This window comes from Polistes fuscatus, unplaced genomic scaffold (assembly GCF_010416935.1).
Source record: "Polistes fuscatus isolate 324 unplaced genomic scaffold, CU_Pfus_HIC Scaffold19, whole genome shotgun sequence".
Lineage (NCBI taxonomy): Eukaryota > Metazoa > Arthropoda > Insecta > Hymenoptera > Vespidae > Polistes > Polistes fuscatus.
In genome coordinates, this window is record NW_025113095.1 from 2,819,976 (window position 1) to 2,843,550 (window position 23,575).

General features: G+C 32.7%; 1 protein-coding gene across 1 annotated transcript; it reads left to right on the forward strand.

Annotated features, from left to right (window-relative positions):
- The first annotated feature begins 7,745 nt into the window (after nt 1–7,745).
- On the forward strand, nt 7,746–21,975 carry LOC122515708 (pituitary homeobox homolog Ptx1). The gene is made up of 3 exons (XM_043633125.1): nt 7,746–8,197; nt 8,526–8,846; nt 20,549–21,975. The coding sequence occupies exons 1-3, from the start codon at nt 7,900–7,902 to the stop codon at nt 21,427–21,429; spliced, it is 1,500 nt and encodes a 499-aa protein (XP_043489060.1). The 5' UTR covers nt 7,746–7,899; the 3' UTR covers nt 21,430–21,975.
- Nucleotides 21,976–23,575: the final 1,600 nt, after the last annotated feature.

Consider the following 23,575-nt stretch of genomic DNA (forward strand, 5'->3'; position numbering starts at 1 on the left):
CCTTCCCTTTCATCAATTCCCTTACTCCCCACCTACTCCCCCACCCTACTCCCATCATCATCATCATCATACAAGCAAGAACAAGGTGTACGTTCACGCACGCGTGTCACACGAACGTCAGATTTCAATCCACACACGTGCGTCCTTCTCGAAGTGCCGCATTCATTTGATGTCGTAAACGTTCACGGATTTTCTTTTCTTTTTTCTTTTTCTTTTTCTTTTGTACTTTTCATCGTACGCACGTGTCTCATAAGTTAATAAGTTTGTAATACTTGTTCTCTTTATTTGGGATCTAATTGTATAATTTTAAATTAGGTACGGCGAAGTGGGGGGGGCTGACAATGGGGGGTTGTATTTTTATTTTGACTCGAAAATATTTACGAGATTCTCTGAGGTTTTTTTTTCTTCTTCTAAAAGATGTTACATTTAAATGATTACGTTGATTAATCATTATTAATTATGTGTTTCTTTTTTTACTTATTTAGAATTTTATTAGAAATTCCCGTAGTAAGAAGATTAATCTAATACATTTGATTCTTTATAAATTTATATAAATATCTTTAATATTTTTCACATCAAGATAATGTATCATTATTAAAACTTACGACACGAGAATCTAAAGTAAAATTATATTGATTCGATTTAAAAATAATTAAAAATAAAAGAAAAAAAGAAATACGAACAATTAAAATAAACCTCAATCTTATTGTTAAATGAATTATTTAATATAAAACAGTCGTCAATGTGTATATTTCAATTGATAATTATATCAAATCCTAATAATAAAATGAACAGTGTCTGTTTAATTTGAAGTTAAATTAGTTAGATTGTCGCAACGAAAAAAAAGAAACTCTTCTTCGCGAGATCATACGAAAGAAATACGCCATTAATTCATACTAGATCTAAAAAGTATATATATATATTTTTTCTTTTTTCAAAAGAAGAAGAAGAAGAAGAAGAAGAAAGGAAAAAAGGAAAAAGTGAAATCTTCGAGAGAACGGAAGTTTATATTATATTTTCTAGATTTGTTTAACGTTTATGATTATTCATCGTGTTCTTTTCATATATTTCAGATATTTTTCTTTTTTCAAAAACAGGATAGGTAAATATTGCCAACACACACACACCCACACACAGATATACTTGTCACCCCACCAACGGGAAAGAGAAGGAAAGGAAAGGAAAGAAAAAAAAAAAACAAAAAAGATGAAAAAGAAGTAGGAGGTAATTTATAGGAGGCTGGGATCGAGGAACGTTGAAGACGTTAAACGGGCGTCCTGCCTAAATCAAGTTAATCGTACGAGACACAACTAAACGGGCTAAACTATCTTAGGACGAAGCTACGAGGTCGAGCAACGTGGCTGCACGAGGCTGAAACGGGACGTGTTTTCGATTACGCGTGAAATGAAGGCGGCGATGTGTGTCCTTTAACTCTTACAAAGAAAGATAGAGAGAGAGAAAAAAGAAAAAGAAAAAGAAAAAAAAAGAAATTAAAAATCAACTAAAGAAATATATAGACAACCGGGGATTTCTCATACGAGTAATTCTTATTTTACATAAATTATTAACTTTATTTATATATTTACGAACAATTTATTCTATGAATTATTCAAACGCAAATTATTATTATATTTTATTTTATTTCAAAATGTATCTCTAATTGTATAAGAAATTATGTGTTTGTGTCTGTGTGTCTGTGTGTGTATGTCAAAATATATTTATATAAGAGAGGTATATATAAACAAATTTGTTTTTACAGTATTAACAAAAAATATATATACATATATATATTTTTAATATATATGTGTAATATATGTTATATATATATATATATATTTATTTTATTTTTATTATAATATATACATATATTACACATATTTAAAAAGGACAATTAAATTTACATTTTTTAATCGAGTATCGTAATAACGTAACGATTCATCTAGAAAAAAGAAAAAAAGAAAAAGAAAAGAAAAAAAGATTACACAAATATCTTCAAAGAGTAAAGACATTATAGTAGATATACGATTCGATATAAGAGAGGTATATATAAAAATTTGTTTTTACAGTATTAACAAAATATATATTTTAATATATATGTGTAATATATGTTATATATATTTATTTTATTTTTATTATAATATATATATATATATATATATATATATTACACATATTTAAAAGTACAATTAAATTAACATTTTGTAATCGAGTATCGTAATAACGTAACGATACATCTAAAAAAAAAAGAAAAAGAAAAGAAAAAAAAAAGATTACACAAATATCTTCAAAGAGTAAAGACATTATAGTAGGTATACGATTCGATAAAGATAGGATGATTATAAGGATAAAAGTAAATCGTAACCCTTTATCGATATTAAATGAGTAATACGTTTGACTTTGCGAATCGTTATTTTCTTCTTTTGATTCCCAACGTATCGATGTAATAGTAGTAGTAGTAGTAACAGTAGCAGTAGTACAACTTTCGATAATAATTTTCGATCGAGTGTGGTAACTGTAAAGATAAAGTAAGGAAAAAGAAAAAAAGTAAAAGAAAAAAGTAAGAGAAAAAAAGAAAAAGAAAAAATAGGAAAAGTTTCTATAGGAAGTAAGGAATCCAAAGAAGGGATACGAAGTTGTATATATCCCACATTTATAATTCCAATCGAGTTTAGGCGTAAGCTTTCTAACACGAATCATATACATTTGCGAACAGTCCTATCCATCTATCTCTTTCTATCCACGTTATATATATATATGTAGTAGTAGTAGTAGTAGTAGTAGGTGCATAGATAAGCCACAGGACGTCCCTCTTAACCGTCGTGTATAATTTGTCCGGAACTACCAACAGAGTACGGGCAGGGAGTCCTGGGCTAATCCATTAGAAACGCGCCGGTAAACGTGCCGTCTCATTTTCTTCAACGCCCACCAATTTGCTAACCATCGATTTCGTTCGTTCATTCCTTCCTTCTTTCCTTTTCCTTCCTTTTTCTTCCTTTACGTTCGTATGTACGTATGTACGTTCGTACGTTTGCTGCACGCACTTGCCACGTCACGCAAATGCGTCTCTCCGTGTTATTTCCCTTCGATTTGCACAAATCCTACTTTTTATTATTTTTTTTTATATTTTTTTTGTTTTTCTTCATAAAGGAAAGAAATAAGAAAAACCACGTAGTTCGAAATTTTAATATTGATCGTTCGGAAATATATGTAGTAATTTATCGAAGTATGATACACGAAGATATGTGTGTGCGTGTGGGTGGGATGGATAAATTGATTATTTAAAGAAAATATATTTTTTGTATATTTATAAGATACTTCAATAATATCTATTATGGAATATTGCAATATCTTGATTAGTTAACAAAGTAAATTATTAAAAATCATGAGAAATATAGTTTAATTAATGTAATTTAACACTAGATTTACGAACTGAGCCAATTTGACTCAATACAAAAATTTGTTTACCGTATATATATAACTTAAATATTATTTTTCAAAAACATATGTTGGTTTATAGTTATTTAATTAAATATACGTAAATATTAATTCCTCCCCATTACTCAATCCTCCATTCAAACAATGTTTGTAAATGTAATTAGAAAAATAATGAACAAAATATCCGTAAATCTAGTGTTAAAATAATGTGATATATAAAATAACTGATAAAATCATTTGTTTAAAATTTTCAGTTAGGACCACTTTCATAATTATGAACACATACATATATACATATAATATATAAATATATCACGTTTCTTGCGGTCGACGAAATACTAGCAGGCAATTAAAAGATGTTCCACGACTCGACACGACGCGAAAAAAGAAAAGAAAATAAAAATAAAAAAGTATAAAATGAAAAAAAGAGGAGAAAAAAAAGGTTGAACGTTTTGAGAATATCGCGAGGCTTTGGTGACTCGAACCGTTTAAGAGTAGACCGTTTCCGTTCACACGTGCGTAACGACGCACGTTGCTGCGGGTCTCGCAAGGACGCCTCCGACGCGAAAAACAAAGAAGCGGATTTTACCAGCTAGCTAGCTAGCTAGCTAGCTTACTTACTTACTTACTTACTTACTTAGTTCAAGAGAGACCTAGAGAAAAAAAAAGAGCAAGAAAGAGAGAGTGAGAGAGGGGAGAAAGGGGGAGGAAGATTTAAAGCCGTCTGAGCATTCGTACGTACCACGGTGGTAGGTAGATGATATCGTGTACAATTTAAGTTATGAGGAATGATCATCGATTTGTCAACCCTTTAAAAATGGAAATAGTCTAATATTTTGTTCCTCTTTTCTTTCTTTCATTTTTTTTTCTTTTTTTTATGTTATTAAATATCTTTTAAATTAATAAAGTTAAATTTGTTCACAGATGGGGGGGGGGGATGGAAAAAAAATGCATCGTATTATCTACTTCGAAAGGAATCGTTGATATTTTGCGAATATTTATCGAATAATTTATTATAATTATCCAATTTCAATTTGTTTTCGAATGTTTATATCTTTCGTTGTTAGAAAAATCGATATAAGATCGATTTGAATGTAATATAAGATTTATTAATCGTGTAATATAATTGGTTTTATTTATATTGGTTAATTAATTTCATTACGAAATGAAGATATTTCTTTTTAAACGATATTTATTATCGATATATTGATCGAAACTTAACGTTTTAGAAATTAGATGGTAATAGATTGAAAATATGATAAAATAAGGATTTGGTATGACGCCAAAATATAAATCGTTGGATGATCGATTATTATACTTTGATATTATGGATGCAGTACGACGAGAGTTAGAATAAAACATGCGATGTCGCTTTGCCATGAAACGTAAATCATAAGGGTCTCTCTCTCTCTCGTACAAGTAACGTAGACACGGGGGATGAAAAGAAAAAAGAAAAAAGATAAGTAAGAAAGAAGAAGGATGTATCTAAAAATAGTATTAGGATCTTCTGTTGAAATCTCGATTCTTGGTGAGAGAAAGAGAGAAAGAGAGAGAAAGAGAGAGAAAGAGAGAGAGAGGGACGTTACGGTTAGACGAACAAACGCAACGAATCCGTTTCGGTCTAGTTTTCGGCGAATCTCAAGTTTGGTTATTTACGAATGTTGTATTTTACAATCCGTTAACTGTTAGTTTGACCATAGGTAGGAAACGCTCGCTTGCTCTCGATGAATTTTCATTTCCGTTTTCATCCTCTACTCCAGCTGTGGTGTTTTTACTCAATGCGTTTTGAGTTCCCTACTTTAGTCAAAAAGATACATTTCCACGCACCGTAAAATCCTCTTTTCTTTGGTAACAGTTCGTAAAACAGTATCCGCCGTACGCGGAAGTCAAATTCTATCTACCTATATATTCCTTATAGTATTTCGAATTTTAGTCAAATGGAATAAAACGGAATACTTGCATAGATTCGTTTGATTAGTTTCATACTTTTTTCAATAGTTTTATTTTTTTTCGTTTAGTTTCATTCGATCGTGTTCACTTTAACGCGTGCACCTGTTATCCAAGTATTCTTTTTTTTTATTTCACCACGGTATTCGTTCGTTCGTTCAATCGAGTATATCGTTTAGAAAACACCACTTCTAATAATTATAAATATTTATGTAAACTCAATATTCGACTAACCCCCTCCCTTTTCCTTCCCCTTCTCCCCCCCCGAAGAAAGTAAAAACATTTCATTCTAAATTTACACACGCATCGTATCGAAATAATTCAATTGTATCAATCTGACCACTCAGTCATCAATTTATTTTCATCTTCCCTGAATACTGTTATAAATAAAATGTACAAAAATAAATACTATATATAACTCGTCGTCATTTGAAATTAAACGATTTTGAAAAAATTGAAATATTGAATTACGAAAATGTTCGAACAATAATTGTACTTCATTAATTTGATCTGATATCATATTTTGTAAGAATAATTATTGGAATAATTTTGTTCGAATTAGAAAATAATAATTATCTCGAAATATTTTTTGCGACTAATAGATTTATTTCGTAACGTTTTATTTAGTCGGTCAGATTAGAGAGAGAGAGAAAGAGAGAGAGAGAGAGAGAGAGACGCGGTGGTGACGTTTAAGCACGAAAATTCTCAGCCTGATGTCTCTCTCTCTCTCTCTCTCTCCTTCGTACGACGCGTTCGTTTAACTTTAGATTCGGTTAAGCCCAATTAGAGTCACGTCACGTTAACGAGCATCGAAATAACGTCGCCATTAGCTTGATGTAACGATTACTCGGCTTGAAAACTAGCTAACGAGCTGAAGACTGGATTATAGTAAGTATATTAACCATTTTTCAAATGTTATTAACCAAAAGATTAAAAAAGAAAAAAAAAAGAAAACAAGAAAACAAGAAAGAAAGAAAGAAAGAAGACACCAATTTAAAATAAATCATATTAACAATTTACAAGTATAATTAATGTAAAAAGTGGTAGATTTATCAAACGTAAGTAATAAAGTTAAAGTAGGGGGATGAGAGTAATGTCGGTAACGTATGAGATAGGATCATCGTTAACGAACCACGACGTTGCGTTAGCACACTCGATGTAGCCCACCCAACAACGTTCAAACCGTGTATTTTTATATCCCATACTCGCGAAAGATCTTAAACGTGTTTCCTATTAGCTACTTACTACGTCGAACGAAAAATGCTTATTATAAAAGAAGAAGAAGAAAAAGAAGAAGAAGAAGAAACCATTAAAGAAAGATCAGCTGTTTATAAAAAGAAAAAAAAATAACTTAAAAAAAAGCAACAAATTAAATAATATCTAAATACGATATACATTAAACACCAATCTATAACATTATCGAATTAGAAATAGGATAGGAATCCCCCGCCCTTCCTCCCCCTACTCTAACGGGGATCGAATTCACCTAGAAGAAGAGGTAGATTTTCAGACGGAGAGCTGTTGTGTAGAAGAAGGTCGTGAAAAGTGTGAGAGAGTAGCAAGATGGCGGATAGGCACGAATAGGCGGCGTCCAAACAACCTCGTTGGCTGTAGCATTGGCCAATGGTTGAGCGAGGATGGAATAACTCGACTAAACGCCACGACCCACCACCACCACCTTCACCACCACCACCATCACCACTCGCGTAAGTGTTTGCTGCTGCTGCTGTTGCTGGTGCTGGTGCTGGTTGAAGCCAGGAACGTTTATGAGAAGTTGGGACAACGACGACAACGACGACCACGACGACGACCACGACGACGACCACGACGACGACTGGGAACAACGAGGGACGACACACACGCGAGGGGAGGAGTGCGACGAGGGATGGGAATGGGGGAAGGGGGAAGAGGGCTGAAAGGGGGAGGAGAGACGAATTAAAATGCGCCCGACGAGTCTTCGCCAGTCACCCGTCGACTCGTGCTCGATAAGGTCGATGTTCGATACCTATACCTCTTTGCTTCTATCATTATCTACAGATATATGTATATGCATATGTATATGTATACTTCAATCATTTTCCGTTCAATATTTCCGTGGACTGGTGATGTCTCTCTTTCTTTCTCTCTCTCTCTCTCCTTCCGTCTCATTCATTCACTCACTTTGTGCATCTAAATTGGATCCATGTGATATTAAAAATCGAATGATGAATCAACGTGTGTAATGATATTTAGTAGAACAATGGACAAAGTTCGGTCTAAGTTATGTTGTGTCTTTTTTGTTGTTTTAAATCCGTGCTAATATATAATACAAGGATTTATATATATATGTATGTATGTATATAAATTGTGTTTTAAAGTATATTTATCGAGATTAAGAATGAAAGTTAGTGATGGAGATCATTCATGGAATTGAAATAATTCGTCGTTAATTGAAAAGACAAATGAAAATTATCGAACGATATTGAAAATTACGAGATGAGATTTCGTTAGATAAAAGAGAAGAAGAAAAATATTAACATGGACGTAGATACGAATATCGAAGAAACGGAATTGGACGTTGGATCGGCGAGCGACGAATTGGAAACGTCGATCGCCGAATCAAAAATCGCACGACGTCCAACACCAAAACCGTTCACCATAGAGAGTCTTATAGGAAGTTGCGCGGGTGCAGCAAGGGGAAATTGTGCGGGTGACATTGGTATGTCGAAAAATGATAAAATTCATTGCAACGATGAGGACAGTGAAAGGGAAAGGGAATATCTTTATCAACGGCATTATCTTGCGACGGCTGCTGCTGCTACTGCATTGCCATCAGGTTGGTTGATTGATTGATTGATTGATTGATTGATTGTTTGATTGATAATTAAACGATAAGAAATTTTGTTGCCTATATTTTGGTTTAACTACACCGTTGACTGTTAAAGTAATCTAACAATGATCAAACTTTTCACATGATTTTACACGGTATTCTTAAAATTGCGACCCCCCCCATTCCCTCGACCCCCTATAGCTAAACATATTAAAACTTTTCTTGGGGATCGGGCGAGGGTGAGGGGTTGGGTTCAGTCAACGCGTGTTATTAATTTGAAATTAAGGATCGCAATGAAACGATTAAAAGGGGGAATTCGTCGTTGCATTTTTAGGTTTCGGTGTACCGTTGAGTTTATACGGGGCTTGGCTACCCATGCGAATGTATGGCGGTGGCGGCGGCACTGCTTCCGGTGTCCCAATGTTACCACCACATTCCTCGGTTAGTTATCCGTCTCATCAGGATTTGCATCAAAATCGATTAACTCAACATTTGGGTGTCGGTTCGAACAATCATCTTCAGGGTGCTGCTTATCCAAATACATTTCATCGATCTATCAATCAACGTGGATCGACCAGTTTCACGGACAGCGACGACGATGGTAGCATAGATTCGCCACCATCTCCTGTTCACGATCTCTCCAAATCTAGATTAGGTGAGTTCCATTATATTATTATATTTTAACAACAGATTTGTTTTTTCCGAACCGATCGAGTCTTCGTACCCTGATATCAATAATCAAGCATTGATTTAGAATTTTTAACGAAAATTTTGAACGCGTTATTTTCAACCTACAAACCTACTTCATTTAATAATTAAATAATAATAAATTAAACGACAAAAAATATGCTAAGAAATAAATCCATCGCGAAACAAACTTGTTTAATGATTTTTCAATCCCGAGAGATGTTATCCTGTCGCGTCGAAGAAAAACTAAGTAACAAAACCAAAACCCTGTTCTAAGATTATTAAATCTTTATTAAATCGATGATTAAAAATATACCAAATGAAAAAAAAAACAAAAAAAGAAAAGAAACAAAAGACAAAATACAAAAAACAAATCGGTGTTACTTCTTTTTCGTGGAATGTCATTTGAAATTCGGCCAGGATTCATCGAGTACCGTATTATCACACGCGTGAGCGTATGTATTTAGGTATACGCGACCCCGCAAGCTTTATAAGAGGCTTCACGATAAAATAATTTATGCACGCAACCATGTATCTCGTTCCCTTTGCCGGCCGATTCGATCGTATGGTACCGCATCGTAGAAGATACGTTCATGGAATTCGTAAACGCTCGTTAATCCGATGCGATTTCTCGCATTTCGCGAAATCAAACACACGTGAGGGATGAGAGAACAGAGAGGGGGAAAGAGGGGGAGGAGGAGGAGGAGGAGGAGGAGCATGTCTGTTTCTTTTCCTCCCGTATTCTATCCGCCCCCTTTACTCCCCCTTTAACCGTCGCCGGTCACAATTCTTTTTTCGTTCGACCACCATATCGTCATCTCGTATTCCACTTAAACAAAATTAAGAAAAAAAAAGAAGTAAAAAAAAAACCTTCGAATTTATTTCCCGCAACCTCGGGATTTTATCTATCCGTTTTTACCGTTAACCTCACTCCCCTCCCCCTCTTCCTTCTCCCTTTCACATTTATCTACAGACAATTTAAATAAGAAAGTACCGAGTAATAATAAAGATCTTTCTTTAATTTACACACACACACATACACATACATATATTATTTTTACAATGGGGAGGAACATTTAAAAATGTAACTATTAGGAAATAAAAATACGCGATAATATTTTTCCACGAATCGAATCGAATCGAATCGAATCGAATGGATTGGTTGGGGTGGGAAGAGGGGGGGTGGAATTCGCAAACTCTCGTTGGTAATCAACGGTATGAACCAAATTTAATGCTGGATGATATCTTCGTGAACGGATTATTGAGTGAAATGTCTTGAATAGGAAGAAAGAAAGAATGAAAGAATGAAAGAGATAGATAAAATTCATATCAAGTTAGAACAAGACGAGTTTCTCTCTTTATCTTGATAAAAAAATCATTCGCTTACTCGAATAGAATCGTGACCCAAATCTCGAACTCGGTTCCTTCTTAAACCACTCCCCCCCTCCTCGGCCCTCTTAAATTTTTCATCGATCCTGATAAAAAAACGCAACCCAATCGAACGTAATTAATTATATATACCTATATATATAATAATTAAGTATCATATTATCAATAAAATATGAAGATATTTATAATTGGATAAACTAGAAATAATCTGGCATTTTAAAAATAGATAATTTCTTGAAAAATCGTGTGAGAATTAGTTCGCATAGGGATCGTCTGGAAAGTTCGTGCCAATTTGTAATAATTAAAAATTCAAATTTAACGATTAGGATATTCTACGATAATTATTTCCAATGAAAATATATTTGGAAAGTTAATATACGATAGAATATTATTTACAAACGAACAAACATATATGTATTAACCATTAGATAGGTCGGGGTACAAATTCGTGATGATATTTTTGAAAGATAAATGATGCTGTAAATGTATAATATAATTGATATTTTTTGAAATAATTAAAGTATATATAATATACGATATACTTAGAGAGTGTTTCATTAAATTATTATATATTATTTATAAACGAACAAACATATAAATAGGTTTATTAACCATTATATAGGTCGTGATGATATTTTTGAAAGATAAATGATGCTTGTTAATATAAATAGTATAATTGATATTTTTTATATAATTTATATATTATATATATATTTATATATTGATATATTTTAAATAATTAAAGTATATATAAAATACGATATACTTAGAAAGTTTCATTGAATTATTATATATTATTTATAAACGAACAAACATATAAATAGGTTTATTGACCATTATATAGGTCGTGATGATATTTCTGAAAGATAAATGATGCTTGTAAATGTATAATAATGAATATATTTGATTGAAACGGTGTTAAATTACGTGCTAATCGAAATAATTCTTAGAAAAAGTAAGAGTATTGAAAATGTTCAGTATATTTGGATGAACTAAAGAGAGATCGAATAAGAGAGATATATATAAGGTGGTTCGAAATTCGAAACTCACAAAAGACTATAGCGCGTGGGATCACCGATCACGTATTTCCGAAGGTACCGGGGCCCGAATGGACGATCGACGGTATCCGCGCGCTTTTATTCGTGGCCGGTCACTTTTTATTGATGTACCGCCGACCAACTTAATTTTGTATGCACGACGAAATGGCTTCGGGGAATCTGTCATCGGTCATTTATGACACACAGTGAACGAAGTCTTGCGTTTGTTACGACGATAATGACGAAACTACTCTCTCTCTCTCTCTCTCTCTCTCCCTTGCTCTTGCTCTCTCAAATTTATCTTTTTTTTCTAAACTCAATAATCACAAATAAATTAGCCAAATCCGCGCGAATTTATTTAACACTAAACCTAACACTCGCGGTTCTAATTAAATATTTCCTGTAATTTCTACAAAATTTGATGAAAATACGTAAAATAAAATGTACATTATTCATTTCTAAATAAAATGAAGTTATATTTATATCCAATTGGTTAAAATCTTATTCTACATTAAAATGTAAGATACTTTTTTCGAACGCTCACGGTAAGAACAATTAATACATAAAGTGTCGGTAAGTTTAATGTTAAACAATTCATTTATTATTTATTTTCCTTTCTTTTCAAATTTGTCATCATTAACGAGACAATTGAACGAAGTATTTTGGATGCGTTAAAAATTCCATTTAATCGTCTAACCTATTTGTCCCTTTCTCTGCTTAAAATGTTTCACCAACAATTGGATTATCGAGACGTATTAAAAAATTGTTTTAACAAGTATATAAAACTTTAAATTTATTCATTTTTAAATGAATATTCCCAATTGCAGCGGTGTTGTTTCAATCGTTCAACGAGGAAGAAATGAAATATTATTTAGTTTCGATTGCATTGGTATGCAAGACACAGGGGTGGAACAAACAAAGTCTTGCGTTCGCGATGATGATAATAATAACAAAATGATTGTATCATATTCATTATCAATACTGTTCATCTAAATTTGTTATTATCGTATGACGTATTATTTTGACGTATGAAACGAATTATATGATGACCTTTGATTCTAGACAATTAATTAATCTATCCGATTAGTTTCATCATTTGCATTGCATTCCTATTTTTGTATCGAACGAACAAAAGCCGGGGAGGGGGGCAGGTGGGGGAACGGGACGGGGAGGGGACGGGACGGGAAAAGAAAATATTATTTCTTATAATTATTTCTTTTTGGTATGCAAAACGGACGATTTTTTTTTGGAATGGCTCATTAGGGATTTACAACGGCATTCTGACGTGGAAGACGACGAATGCAATTATGCATTGCGTTGGTAATCGATCCGTTAATCACGTATGCAAGCACGGAAAATTCGGGGAAAGTATTTGATATTGTAACACGTTTGAAGAATTAACAAAAAAAGAAGAAAAAAGAAGAAATAAAAAAAAAGAGAAAAAGAAAACCAACAAGAAGACTGCAATAAAAGTGTAACGAGACCGATAATAAGAAAAATAATTATCTTTTCCTCCAGAACCCCCCCCACCCCCACCCACCCCCTTCCAACTGTTCGATTAACACGAGAAACGTGAAATCAATTTTTAGCCGCGAGATATTTGATAAGAAAAAAAAAACATGTTAAAATGAATCGATTCAAAATCGATGTCCCAGAATCGGGGTTTACAATTAAACGTGGGATTCGATTAGAAAACAATTTGATAAAGAACGGGAAGATACGGGATCATCGTATATTCTCGATCAATATTATGAACACGGAGTGCTCGACGAAGCGTTGAAAGAGTTATTCATTCGATGCGGCTTTCAAACGCAAACAATGTATGAATTAAAGAAGGGATTATCTCGATGAATAATGAAACATGAAACACTCTTGGACGTAATAAAAATAAAATAAAATGAAAAACAAAAAAACGAGACGAAACGAAACGAAACGAAACGAAATGAAACGAAATGAAATAAAATTAAATGAGAAAGGAAAAAGAAAGCGAGCTAAGAAAACAAGAAGAAAACAAAAATGTTATCACTCGTTAACGTTGGTTGGTGCTCTTGTCGTAAAAGTTATTTAAACGATCAATCGAATAATTTTCGTCCAATAGCAATAAACTTATTAATTGTCATCAAACGATTAATTAGAAATCATCCGAAATAAAATCTTAACGAAAATTCTAAATGCAAATGTAATCGTTGTAATCCATTTTTACATACGTTACACCATTTGTCTACGATTATTATAATAAAATATAATAAAATAAATTATATAATATAATAAAAACAAAAAAATCGGGGGAGAAGGAAGGGGAAGGGAGGGAAGGAAAATTCTAAAAAAAGAAAAAAATATATATATTCCTCTTAACCAACGAACGAAATATCATCATGTCATATTTAAGTAGAAAACGACGACTACGTCGACAAAGAATTATTACGAGTATCTTTTATCGTTTACCGATATTAATTATTTGATTCCCATTTGAATGGTGCCGTGGACAACGACTACGAAAAAAAAAAAAACAGAAGTAGGAGGGTGGGCGGGGGATGACGACGATGATTCGAAAACGATGAAACGAATAGAATCGATTATCGTTTCGACAATTTATTCATTCGCTAATTAGTTTGAAAACTTAATGAAAGTTAATGAAATCATCGATACAAAGAAAAATTATAACCTTACATATATGTGTGTGTGTCTGTGTATGTTTGTGTACATTTACGTAGCAGGCTTTTAATATAAAAAAATCGATAAGTAAATAAATAAATAAGTATTGCATCGTATCCTCAATCATTTCTACCCCCACCCCCTATCCCTCGTCACCCCGTCCTGTAATTCTTGTCTCTTATTGAAATGAAGATGCATACAAGAAAACGTCAGACGAAACAAAACTGGCTTGTGGCCGAAGGAACGTTAATAAAATCCTGATTGAAATTTCATGTCGCATCCAGAAATACCCAGGCAACATCACCACCACCATCACCACTACCATCACCACCACCATTTACCTCTATTGGTCGTCGTCTTGCGCACGCGACTTCCTTCGACGATCCCGATAATTGCTTCCGGTGTCTTCCTCTCGGTGTCAGGTCTCTCTCTCTCTCTCACTCTCTCTCACTCTCTCTCTCTTTCTTTTTGAACTGTTTTGTTGATCGACCGCAAGTCGTGCTATATCTGGCAACCCTCTCTCTCTCTTAAATATAATTCCCCCACCACCCCCACCCCCATCCCCATCCCCATTCCCATTCCCATCTCCTTCCCCATCCCCCATTTCCTCTGATGCCGGCACTTTCGTCGATCGACCAAATTATATTCTCGAATTAGGTCACGTTTGTAGTTACTTTCTAATACCTAATTTAAATCGGTTTTTTTTTCCTCGCTTGTAAGTAATATTTATCGATGTTAATTATTATAATAAGTAAGATTGAATTGTTGGTAAATTCACTATTATAGATATATCATTGTTTGATTTGTTTTTAATTAGATTGTCGAAGTTTTCTCTCTTGAAATACTTTGATATTAGTATAATGATATTCTAAAAAGAAAAAAGCTCTATCAGGATTTATTTTATTACCACGAAGTTCCTATTCAAGTATCAATAAATTCATTTAAATTAACGCATTTTTTAATTAACTATAACGTCGTTCAATTTTCTTGTCAAAGTTTTACTTTATAATACTAAGTCAAACAATCTAATCGATAAAACTCAAAATACTCGTACTGTCAAATGAAACTTATGCAAATTTCCTGCCAATTTATTTAACTAAATATTCGATAAATATTTGTAAATAAATAATAGATAGAAAAGATCCCATCAATATAACATCGACAAACCAATCGACGATGTTCTTTCATGTTTTATTATACCCGTACTAAAAAAAGAAACAAAACATAATCATGACCAATAATAATCAAACATTTTGATCACGAGTCGTTTTAAATCCGATCATAATTATTCTATACCATCATCACCATCACCATCACCATCATCATTATTATTATTATTAGATACTATTATACTCTGACCGATCTTTAAAAAAATATTTCCATTCCCAATTCTTAGCGAACGAAATTTCTAAACGAAAATCAACTCAATTATCTTTCTCTTTATCTCATACACACACATACACACACACGCATACATTTTTTTATTAGATTCGGACAAATTCATCCCCCCCTCTCTCTCTCTTCGATCTGAATTTTCTATACTCAACCATACTAACTGACGTATACTACTTCGCAAAGAACCCACCAACACCACTACCACCCACTCACCACCACCACCACCCCTCCTTCTCCCAAAGTTTTTCGCTTTTACCGCAGTTTCCAAACGACGCTAGGACTTTTCCTTATTCATTGCCAACCACCAGTGGACCCTGCATCTAACCAACTACACGATATGGGAGGATCCGTCGGCAAGATTCGACTATGTTTCTGGCCAAAAAGAAAAAAAAGATAAAAAAAAAGAGGAAAGGAAAAAAAAGAAGAAGAAAAAAAAAAACAGAAAAGGAAAGAAAAAATGCCTCAGGGCACGGGTCCTCTTGCCCACCCCTGGTCCCCCCCCCAACTCCCATCTCACCCCGATCTTCATTCTCTGCCCCTTCATCCCTATTTCCACCCCCCACCCTTTTGTATTTCGTTTCTCTTGGAAATGACCACAGGATCGCGAATTAATTCGATTGGATATTAGACGATGATTCGTTTTTATTATTGAAAAATTATTACACGTGTATATTCATCTGTTCTTTTTTTTTTAAATAATCCAATAATTATTCTCGTTACTGTTGTTTTTTATTTTTCATCTCTATTTTTTTGTTCTCTTTCTTTCTTTCTTTCTTTCTTTCTTTCTCTTTATATTTTGTTCTATTTTCTTTTTTGTTTTTTATTCACACACGATAGAAGGTCACTTTATAAAAAGATTTTTATTCATTTACAATCCAATTTATTTCATTTCCGTTTGGCAATTTCTTTAACGTCTCACGATTTTCAAATAAATTTACAATATAAACGATATTCTATAGGAAATTATAACATCGACAGGTTACTTTGATGAGTTCATCCAGTCGATAGATGTATAAAATATCTATGTGAATATGTGTGTGTATATGTGTGTATGTATGTATAGAGAAAGTTAGGTATATGGTTATATTTTGCACGTATCTTTTCTTGTATTTATGACACGACTATATTACTTTTTATCGATTGATTTATTATTATTATTATTATTATTATTATTATTATTATTAATATTATTATCGTTATATCATTATCATCGATAAAGAAAATTATAGAAAGTTCGTTTACCTCTGCTTCTATTTTTTATTTTCTACTTCCTACCCCTTCTAATATAATATGTAAAATTAACAAATTTTACAAATACCAAAAAAAAAATAAAAAATTAAAAGTAAACTACAAAAAATTAAAAAAACAATTTGTATTATATTGGAATATATCATTGGAAATGTATGGGTGTGAACAACATGCATTTGTTTAAACTCTAATAAAAATTCGCGATAAAATAAACGCAGCAAACGTAATTCTGAAATAAAAATATACTTTTATATAATTATACTTAAACTCAATGCACCTACTTTCTCTTTCTCTCTCTTCCTCTAGCTTATTCTTATAGCAAAAAAATTACTTAAATGCTTCAGTATTTCCAGGAAACTGTTAATGCTATTTGGGTGAAAAGCATGCTTGGAATCTGGATACTTTGGACTTTGCAAAGCAAATCCTCTTTCTATCTTTCTCTCTTTAGCTTCTTTTTTTTTTTTGTTCTTTATCTTTTTCTTATTCTCTCTCTCTCTCTTTCTCACTTACTCATTTTAAACATACTGGCGCATACGTTGCGAAGAACACGTTCCCAACAGGGTGCCGTCTACTAAGTGAAAACCTGGCGATATGCCAAATCGCGTTTCGATCCCACTTCAACGATCGTTTTTCATCGAAACATCGAGCTCAGTTTTCTATCTCTATCTCTATCTCTATCTCTATCTCTATTTTATTTCAATTTAATGTAAGATTCAAGATTATTATATAATACGAACAATTTTTCTTCTCAAATGATTAATATATAAACGTTCATTAGGATTATTTAATATATAATTGTTCTTTTTTTGTTTAATATTAATTAAATCATTTATTAAATCCTGTGTGGATTCTTAAAATTGTTTAAAATTAGGGAAAGAGAAAAAAAAGTAGAAAATCCACACACGCGCGCACGCACAAAGGTGTTCCGTCAATTAGATTCTTTAATTAAATAATTAATCGACTATTTAAGGAAAATCGTTTTGTTATTTGAAAAGAAGATTGTTGTTTGAATATTATAATTAACTTAAAAAAATAAAAAATCAAACTAAAACGAATTGTTAATAGAGATTCGTTTAAGTGTCTATTTATAAATTTAGTTGACACAGTGATCTCAACCGTTTGACACAGATTTGAAATTATCTTTCATCCATCAATGATGATCCAAAGTTAGATTTATATTTCTATAAAGAAAAACACAGGTATAATTAATATACAATTATAATTGAAATATTAAATAAAAATGTGAGATAATAAATATTTATTTGTTCATTTGTTAAGAAAAATTTCAATCAAAAATTGCGAATAGAATGTGAATTCAATTTGATGACATAACACGATCTTGCTAATTAATAGTGATTTTAATTATAAATAATTAATTTGATGAAAATCGTGTTGAAAAAGAAACACGTCATCGATGGAAAACCAACGATCGTTTACAAAATTTCACATATATATAAATTCCTTCTATAATATAAATTCAAATAAATTATGTAAACGAAAATAAAAGCTCTTATTAGTGCATTTGAATTGCATTACTGCAACGATTTCTATTAGAGTACATAATTAATCAAAATTATCTCTGAAATGAATTACTTATTATTCGGTAGTCAAAAATAATATTGTCTTTTAAATAGTGTTAATCTTTTTCTATTTTTGGGAACATTTGTATAAATATACAAAATTAATAATTATACCAAGTGCCATTACCACTTAAATTAAAAATTTTTAAATTAAGAATTGTCATATATAAAAACAATTAAACTAAACATTTGATCCCGCATAAATAATTATTTCTAATATATTATTATATTATAATATAATTATAATATTATTATATTATAATTATTATATTATTATAATTATTAATTTATTATATATATTATATTATAATATAATTTATTAATATTATATTTAATATAATTTATAATTTAATAAATATTATAATTATAATTTATTATATTATATTATAATTATTATTATATTATAATTATTAATATTATAATATAATATATATATATATGTTAATATTATAATATTAACATATAAGACATTATATTTTAATCAGATTAAAAAACAAGGAATCTACTTTACTTTATCGTATATGATATGGGTGCATAAGGAATTGAAAGATGCACGAACGATGAACAATTCGATAAAGTTTAGTAATAATAGTAGTAGTAGTAGTAGTAGTAATAGTAGTCGAAAGACGAGAAAAGAAATGAAAAACTTGGAATATCTTCTTCCCTTTTATAAGAGGGCTGGAAAGGGGGTAGGGGTAGGAGTAGGGGTAGGGATAGGGGGAGGTGGGGAGGAGATGAGGAGGAGGAGGGAATCGATTTCTCTTCAAGTGTAAAGACTGTCAGGGGACAACAGAACAGATGTGCTGAGAAAAGTTGCTTGCTGTTCGGGCCGATACTTTCAAGGGACTCCTACTTCGTTTCTTCTCGAACGAATGAACGAACGAACGAACGAACGAATGAACGAATGAACGAATGAACGGAATGAACGAACGAATAAACGTTGATATGAAACGTATGAACGTTCACGAGAATGTTCTCATAAGAGTTTCTCGCGGAAGCGTTTTGCTTTGCGATTCAATCGAAAGTCTTTGAATAAATGAAGGCACCCGCGTGCTGGCGCGCGCGCGTATTTCTCGGGTGCATCAAACTCTAACTGAAACCTGGTGCTGTTGCTGCTCACTCGTACAGGTCGGCTCGTAAACAAGGGGGAAGAAAAAAAAAAAAGAAAAGAAAAAAATGAAAATATAATAATAACCGAGGAAGGAAAGATCGTACCAAGTTCTCATTGCATTCTGATCGGGGAGGGTAGGAAGGAAAGAAAACAACAAGTACACCTACGTTAACGTGGCTTTTTTTTTCTTTTTGTTTCTTTTGTTTTTTTTTTTTACACTTGTAATATTGAGGAATAATAATATCTTATTGTTGATGATAATTTAATTTGATGGGTTGAAAGAGGGGAAAAGAAAGTTCGATTGACGATGCATTTGTTGGACAATTCAGCAATATTTGTAATAATTATGACGTTATATTTTTTATTATTATTATTATTATTTTTAATGAAATTATTATTAATAAGATTTTTGTTTCTAACAAATGTATATCAAAAAATACACAAGTAATCGTTTTAAATATAATTTCAATGTTTTATACTTTACCGTTGTTTATAGAATTTTTATACTTATTTCTTTTTTTCTTTTTTTTTTTTTTGTGACTTCTCGAACTTAAACGAAGTATTTCTGTGTAATTTTTTTCCTCGCAAATTCGACGCAACTTTTTCGGTATTCATTAAAACCGGTTTAAGTTTTAGTAAAATTTTCGACCCGGGGGAAGGGGATGATGGGCGGAAATGTAGTGGAAAGACAGAAAGAAGGAAAGGAAAGGAAAAAGAAAAAACTATAAAAAAAAAGCCTTGGAACGTGGTCGATTGTAGCTAACTATAACTGTGTGATCATTCGTCGTTCGTATTGCTAGTGCAACTTGGCTATACATAACATAACATAATATAACATAATAACGTAATTACTTAATAACAGAGACCTTTTTCGAGAATTCGTATCATGGGTTGTATGACGTTTGATCAAATTACGATGAGAACTGAGTTAAACGTTGATATCACGAAAAGAAAGAACAATTTCTTTTTTATTAACAAGGAAAATATTAAGTTGCGTATATATTTCCAAATATTTTTTATAAATAAATGAAATAAAACTACTTGTGCAATATTAAGAATTTCGTAATTTTGTTAAATTAAAATCAAATCATGGTGTTAAAAATAATTCTACGATAATAAATGAACTTTGTTAATTGCAATAAGAATTTCTACATAACACGTACATCTATATTTATATTCTAACATTAAAAAAGAAAAACAATAATTAATAACAAAGATAGTAAGGAATAATAATTTTCATTTTGTTTCGATTTAGGATCAGAAAATGGACGAGTATCGGCGGAAAGCGAGGACGAAGGTGGTGGAACGAGTAGTGGTATAGGTGAAGGATTGGATTCGACTACCGTCGGATCCGTAAACGGTACCAGAAGCAACGGTTCGCCTAATGGCCAAGGTCACGAAAGTGGACGCGGACATTCCGGGTCGAATTCGTCGGGTAACAAGGCTCGTCGTAGAAGAACTGCATTCACGTCGGAACAATTGTTGGAATTGGAAAGAGAATTTCACGCTAAAAAATATTTAAGTTTGACCGAGAGATCTCACATAGCGCACGCGTTGAAATTATCCGAGGTCCAAGTTAAAATATGGTTTCAAAATCGTCGAGCAAAGTGGAAGAGAGTCAAGGCTGGATTAAACGGAAACGGAGGAATCGGTTCTAATGCATCGTCAATGTCAACGGCTGGTGGTGTCGGTACTCGTCATGGTGGTAATACCGGACAGCATACCGGAAATGGTACGAGAATAGTCGTACCAATACCGGTTCATGTCAGTCGATTAGCCGTGAGATCGCATCACCACCATTTGGAAAAATGTGCCAGACCTGGACGCGTTAGAACAACGACAACGAGTTCAACTGCCACGACAAATGCAACCTCTACTTTAGGTCCTACGATTGCAACGGTCAACGACGTTGATGCAACTTCCCCCTCCCCCGCCTCCGCCGCCGTCTCCTCATCCTCCTCCTCGTCAATTCTCGTAACCGACGCCGCCATGGGTTTGGTGAACTCCTCGATGAACGTATCAAGTCAATTGCAAAGTTCACCTTTACCTGTAGGCGTTGGGATTGGCGTGGGCGTCGGATTAAGAGCCTTCACCGTGCCACCTCATCGGGATGGACTCAATTCGGCCGGAAGGTAGTGAACGCTCGAATCGCGATATTATTTCTTTTCTATTTTCATCATTTTTATCACCAATCGTCCATACATTCCTTTAATCGAGATTCGTTAACGTAATACTTAACCCTGGATAATTGTGACAATTATATTAAAGCATATTTGTGAAGTATTTATTCAAGATTTACCATGTCGGGCATATTAATTAAATATTTTTCTTTGAAAAATATTTATTACAAAATAATAAATGAAATTAATTAATCCTAGGGTTAAGTATATTTCATTCTAACGCAAACGTGAGTCTGATCATTCGATTTTATCTATTGTTTCTATTTAAATTTATAACCCAGTTCGTTTTATTCAAATAAATTAATCCTTCTCTCGGTTATATCCTAAAGAAAAAGAAAATCTATTGCAACCTAAACGAATATATATAAAAAAATAAAAACTAAAAGGAAGAGCAAAAGACGCGTGCACGTGCGAATCGTAGGAGAATGATGAACAAATAAAAAATAATGCTAAGGGAAAAAATAAAAAGCAGAAACAACGAACGAAACGTTAGCCATCAGTGGTGTTAATGGTGGTGGTGGTAGTGGTGGTGGTGGTGGTTATGGTGTGGTGATGGTGATAGTGGTAGTAGTGGTAGTGTTGGCTGCTGATGCTGATGATGATGATAATGATGATGATGATGATGATGATGATGGCGGTGGCGTTTTTAAATAAACATAAGAATCGAAAGCTGTAAATAGGAACACGCGCGTATCTCTAGGATCGTATTGTATATACATCGGTCATGCATATTATAGATAATTTACGTTAGGCACGGTTTTACCCTATCGCGTTCTCTACTCAGTTACACGGTGATATTGTATCGATTTGCCGTGTGATTATCGCAGCTGTATTATACCGGTTGTCTCGCAAAACGTTAAGCGACACAACGTTCTATCTTTCCTACGTATATACACATATACGTATACATATATATGTGTGTGTGAAAATATATATATATATATATATATGTATACGTATAATGTATCACATGTATACGTTTGCCTGTTAATTATAACAATGAACTAAATCATAAATCAAAAGAGAAAGAACGAAATGAAAACTTGAAATAATTGATTTTACAATCTTCCTTCGTTTTCCCCCTTTTTTAATTTTTTTTTTTTTTTTTTTTAATGTTTTTTTTCATAAATCATAAAATCAATCTGAGAACAATTTGATAGTTCTGAAAATAATTATAGTTCATTGTTCTGATGACCGGGCACGCATAGATACGTACGTACGTTTTAGCATACTTTGTGTATGTATCAATGAGGGCAATAAAAATGTGCGAATAATATCATACGATATAATAATTGTAATTAATTACTTGTTTTTTATTTTTTCTTGTTGTAATATTCCCAAAATTTGTGACCCATTAAAAAGAAAAGGAAAGAACGATTAGGAAGAATGGACGTGTTGAATGTTGATCAATGATCTATGAATAATAAAAATCTAAATTCATTTATTTCAAATCAAAAAATAACTCGATATTATTAATACGATGATTATTATTATTATTATAATTAATTGAAGAAGAAAGGTGTGCAGTAGTCTAGAAACGAAGATTGTTTTAACAAATTGATCGCATCAAATGCAATATGTGTGTGTGTGTGTGTGTGCATGTGTATGTTCGCAACGAATCGTCTTCCTAAACCTTTTGTCAACTTTTCAAAGTCGAAGGTTAAACGTTAGGCTCCCACGGGATCACCTCGTCGTTGGAAATTATCGGGATAACACCGCAGGGTTGCGGACTAGCATTTTCGCAGGCTGTTGTTACAGTGTTACTGCGGCGCGTGCTATAAGGTTTGCTTTTGAAAAGAAGAGAAGAGAGGAGAGGAGAGGAGAGGAGAAGAGAAGGGGGACGGGATGCAGCAATGTGAAAATTCGTCGGTCGAGAACAGCAGCACCTCGTGGGCGTGACCCCATATGCCGTCTCGAACCTAAAACGACACAAAAACCTTTCCTTTCTCTCTCTCTCTCTCACACACACAAACACACATATATATCACGTATCAAAGAAAGGGCGTACGAATAGTAAATCTCCTCGTTTTTTTTCTTCTAATCCTACTACTAATTTTCCACTTAGCATTTGGCTAATTTCACAAATGGCTTATTAGAATTTG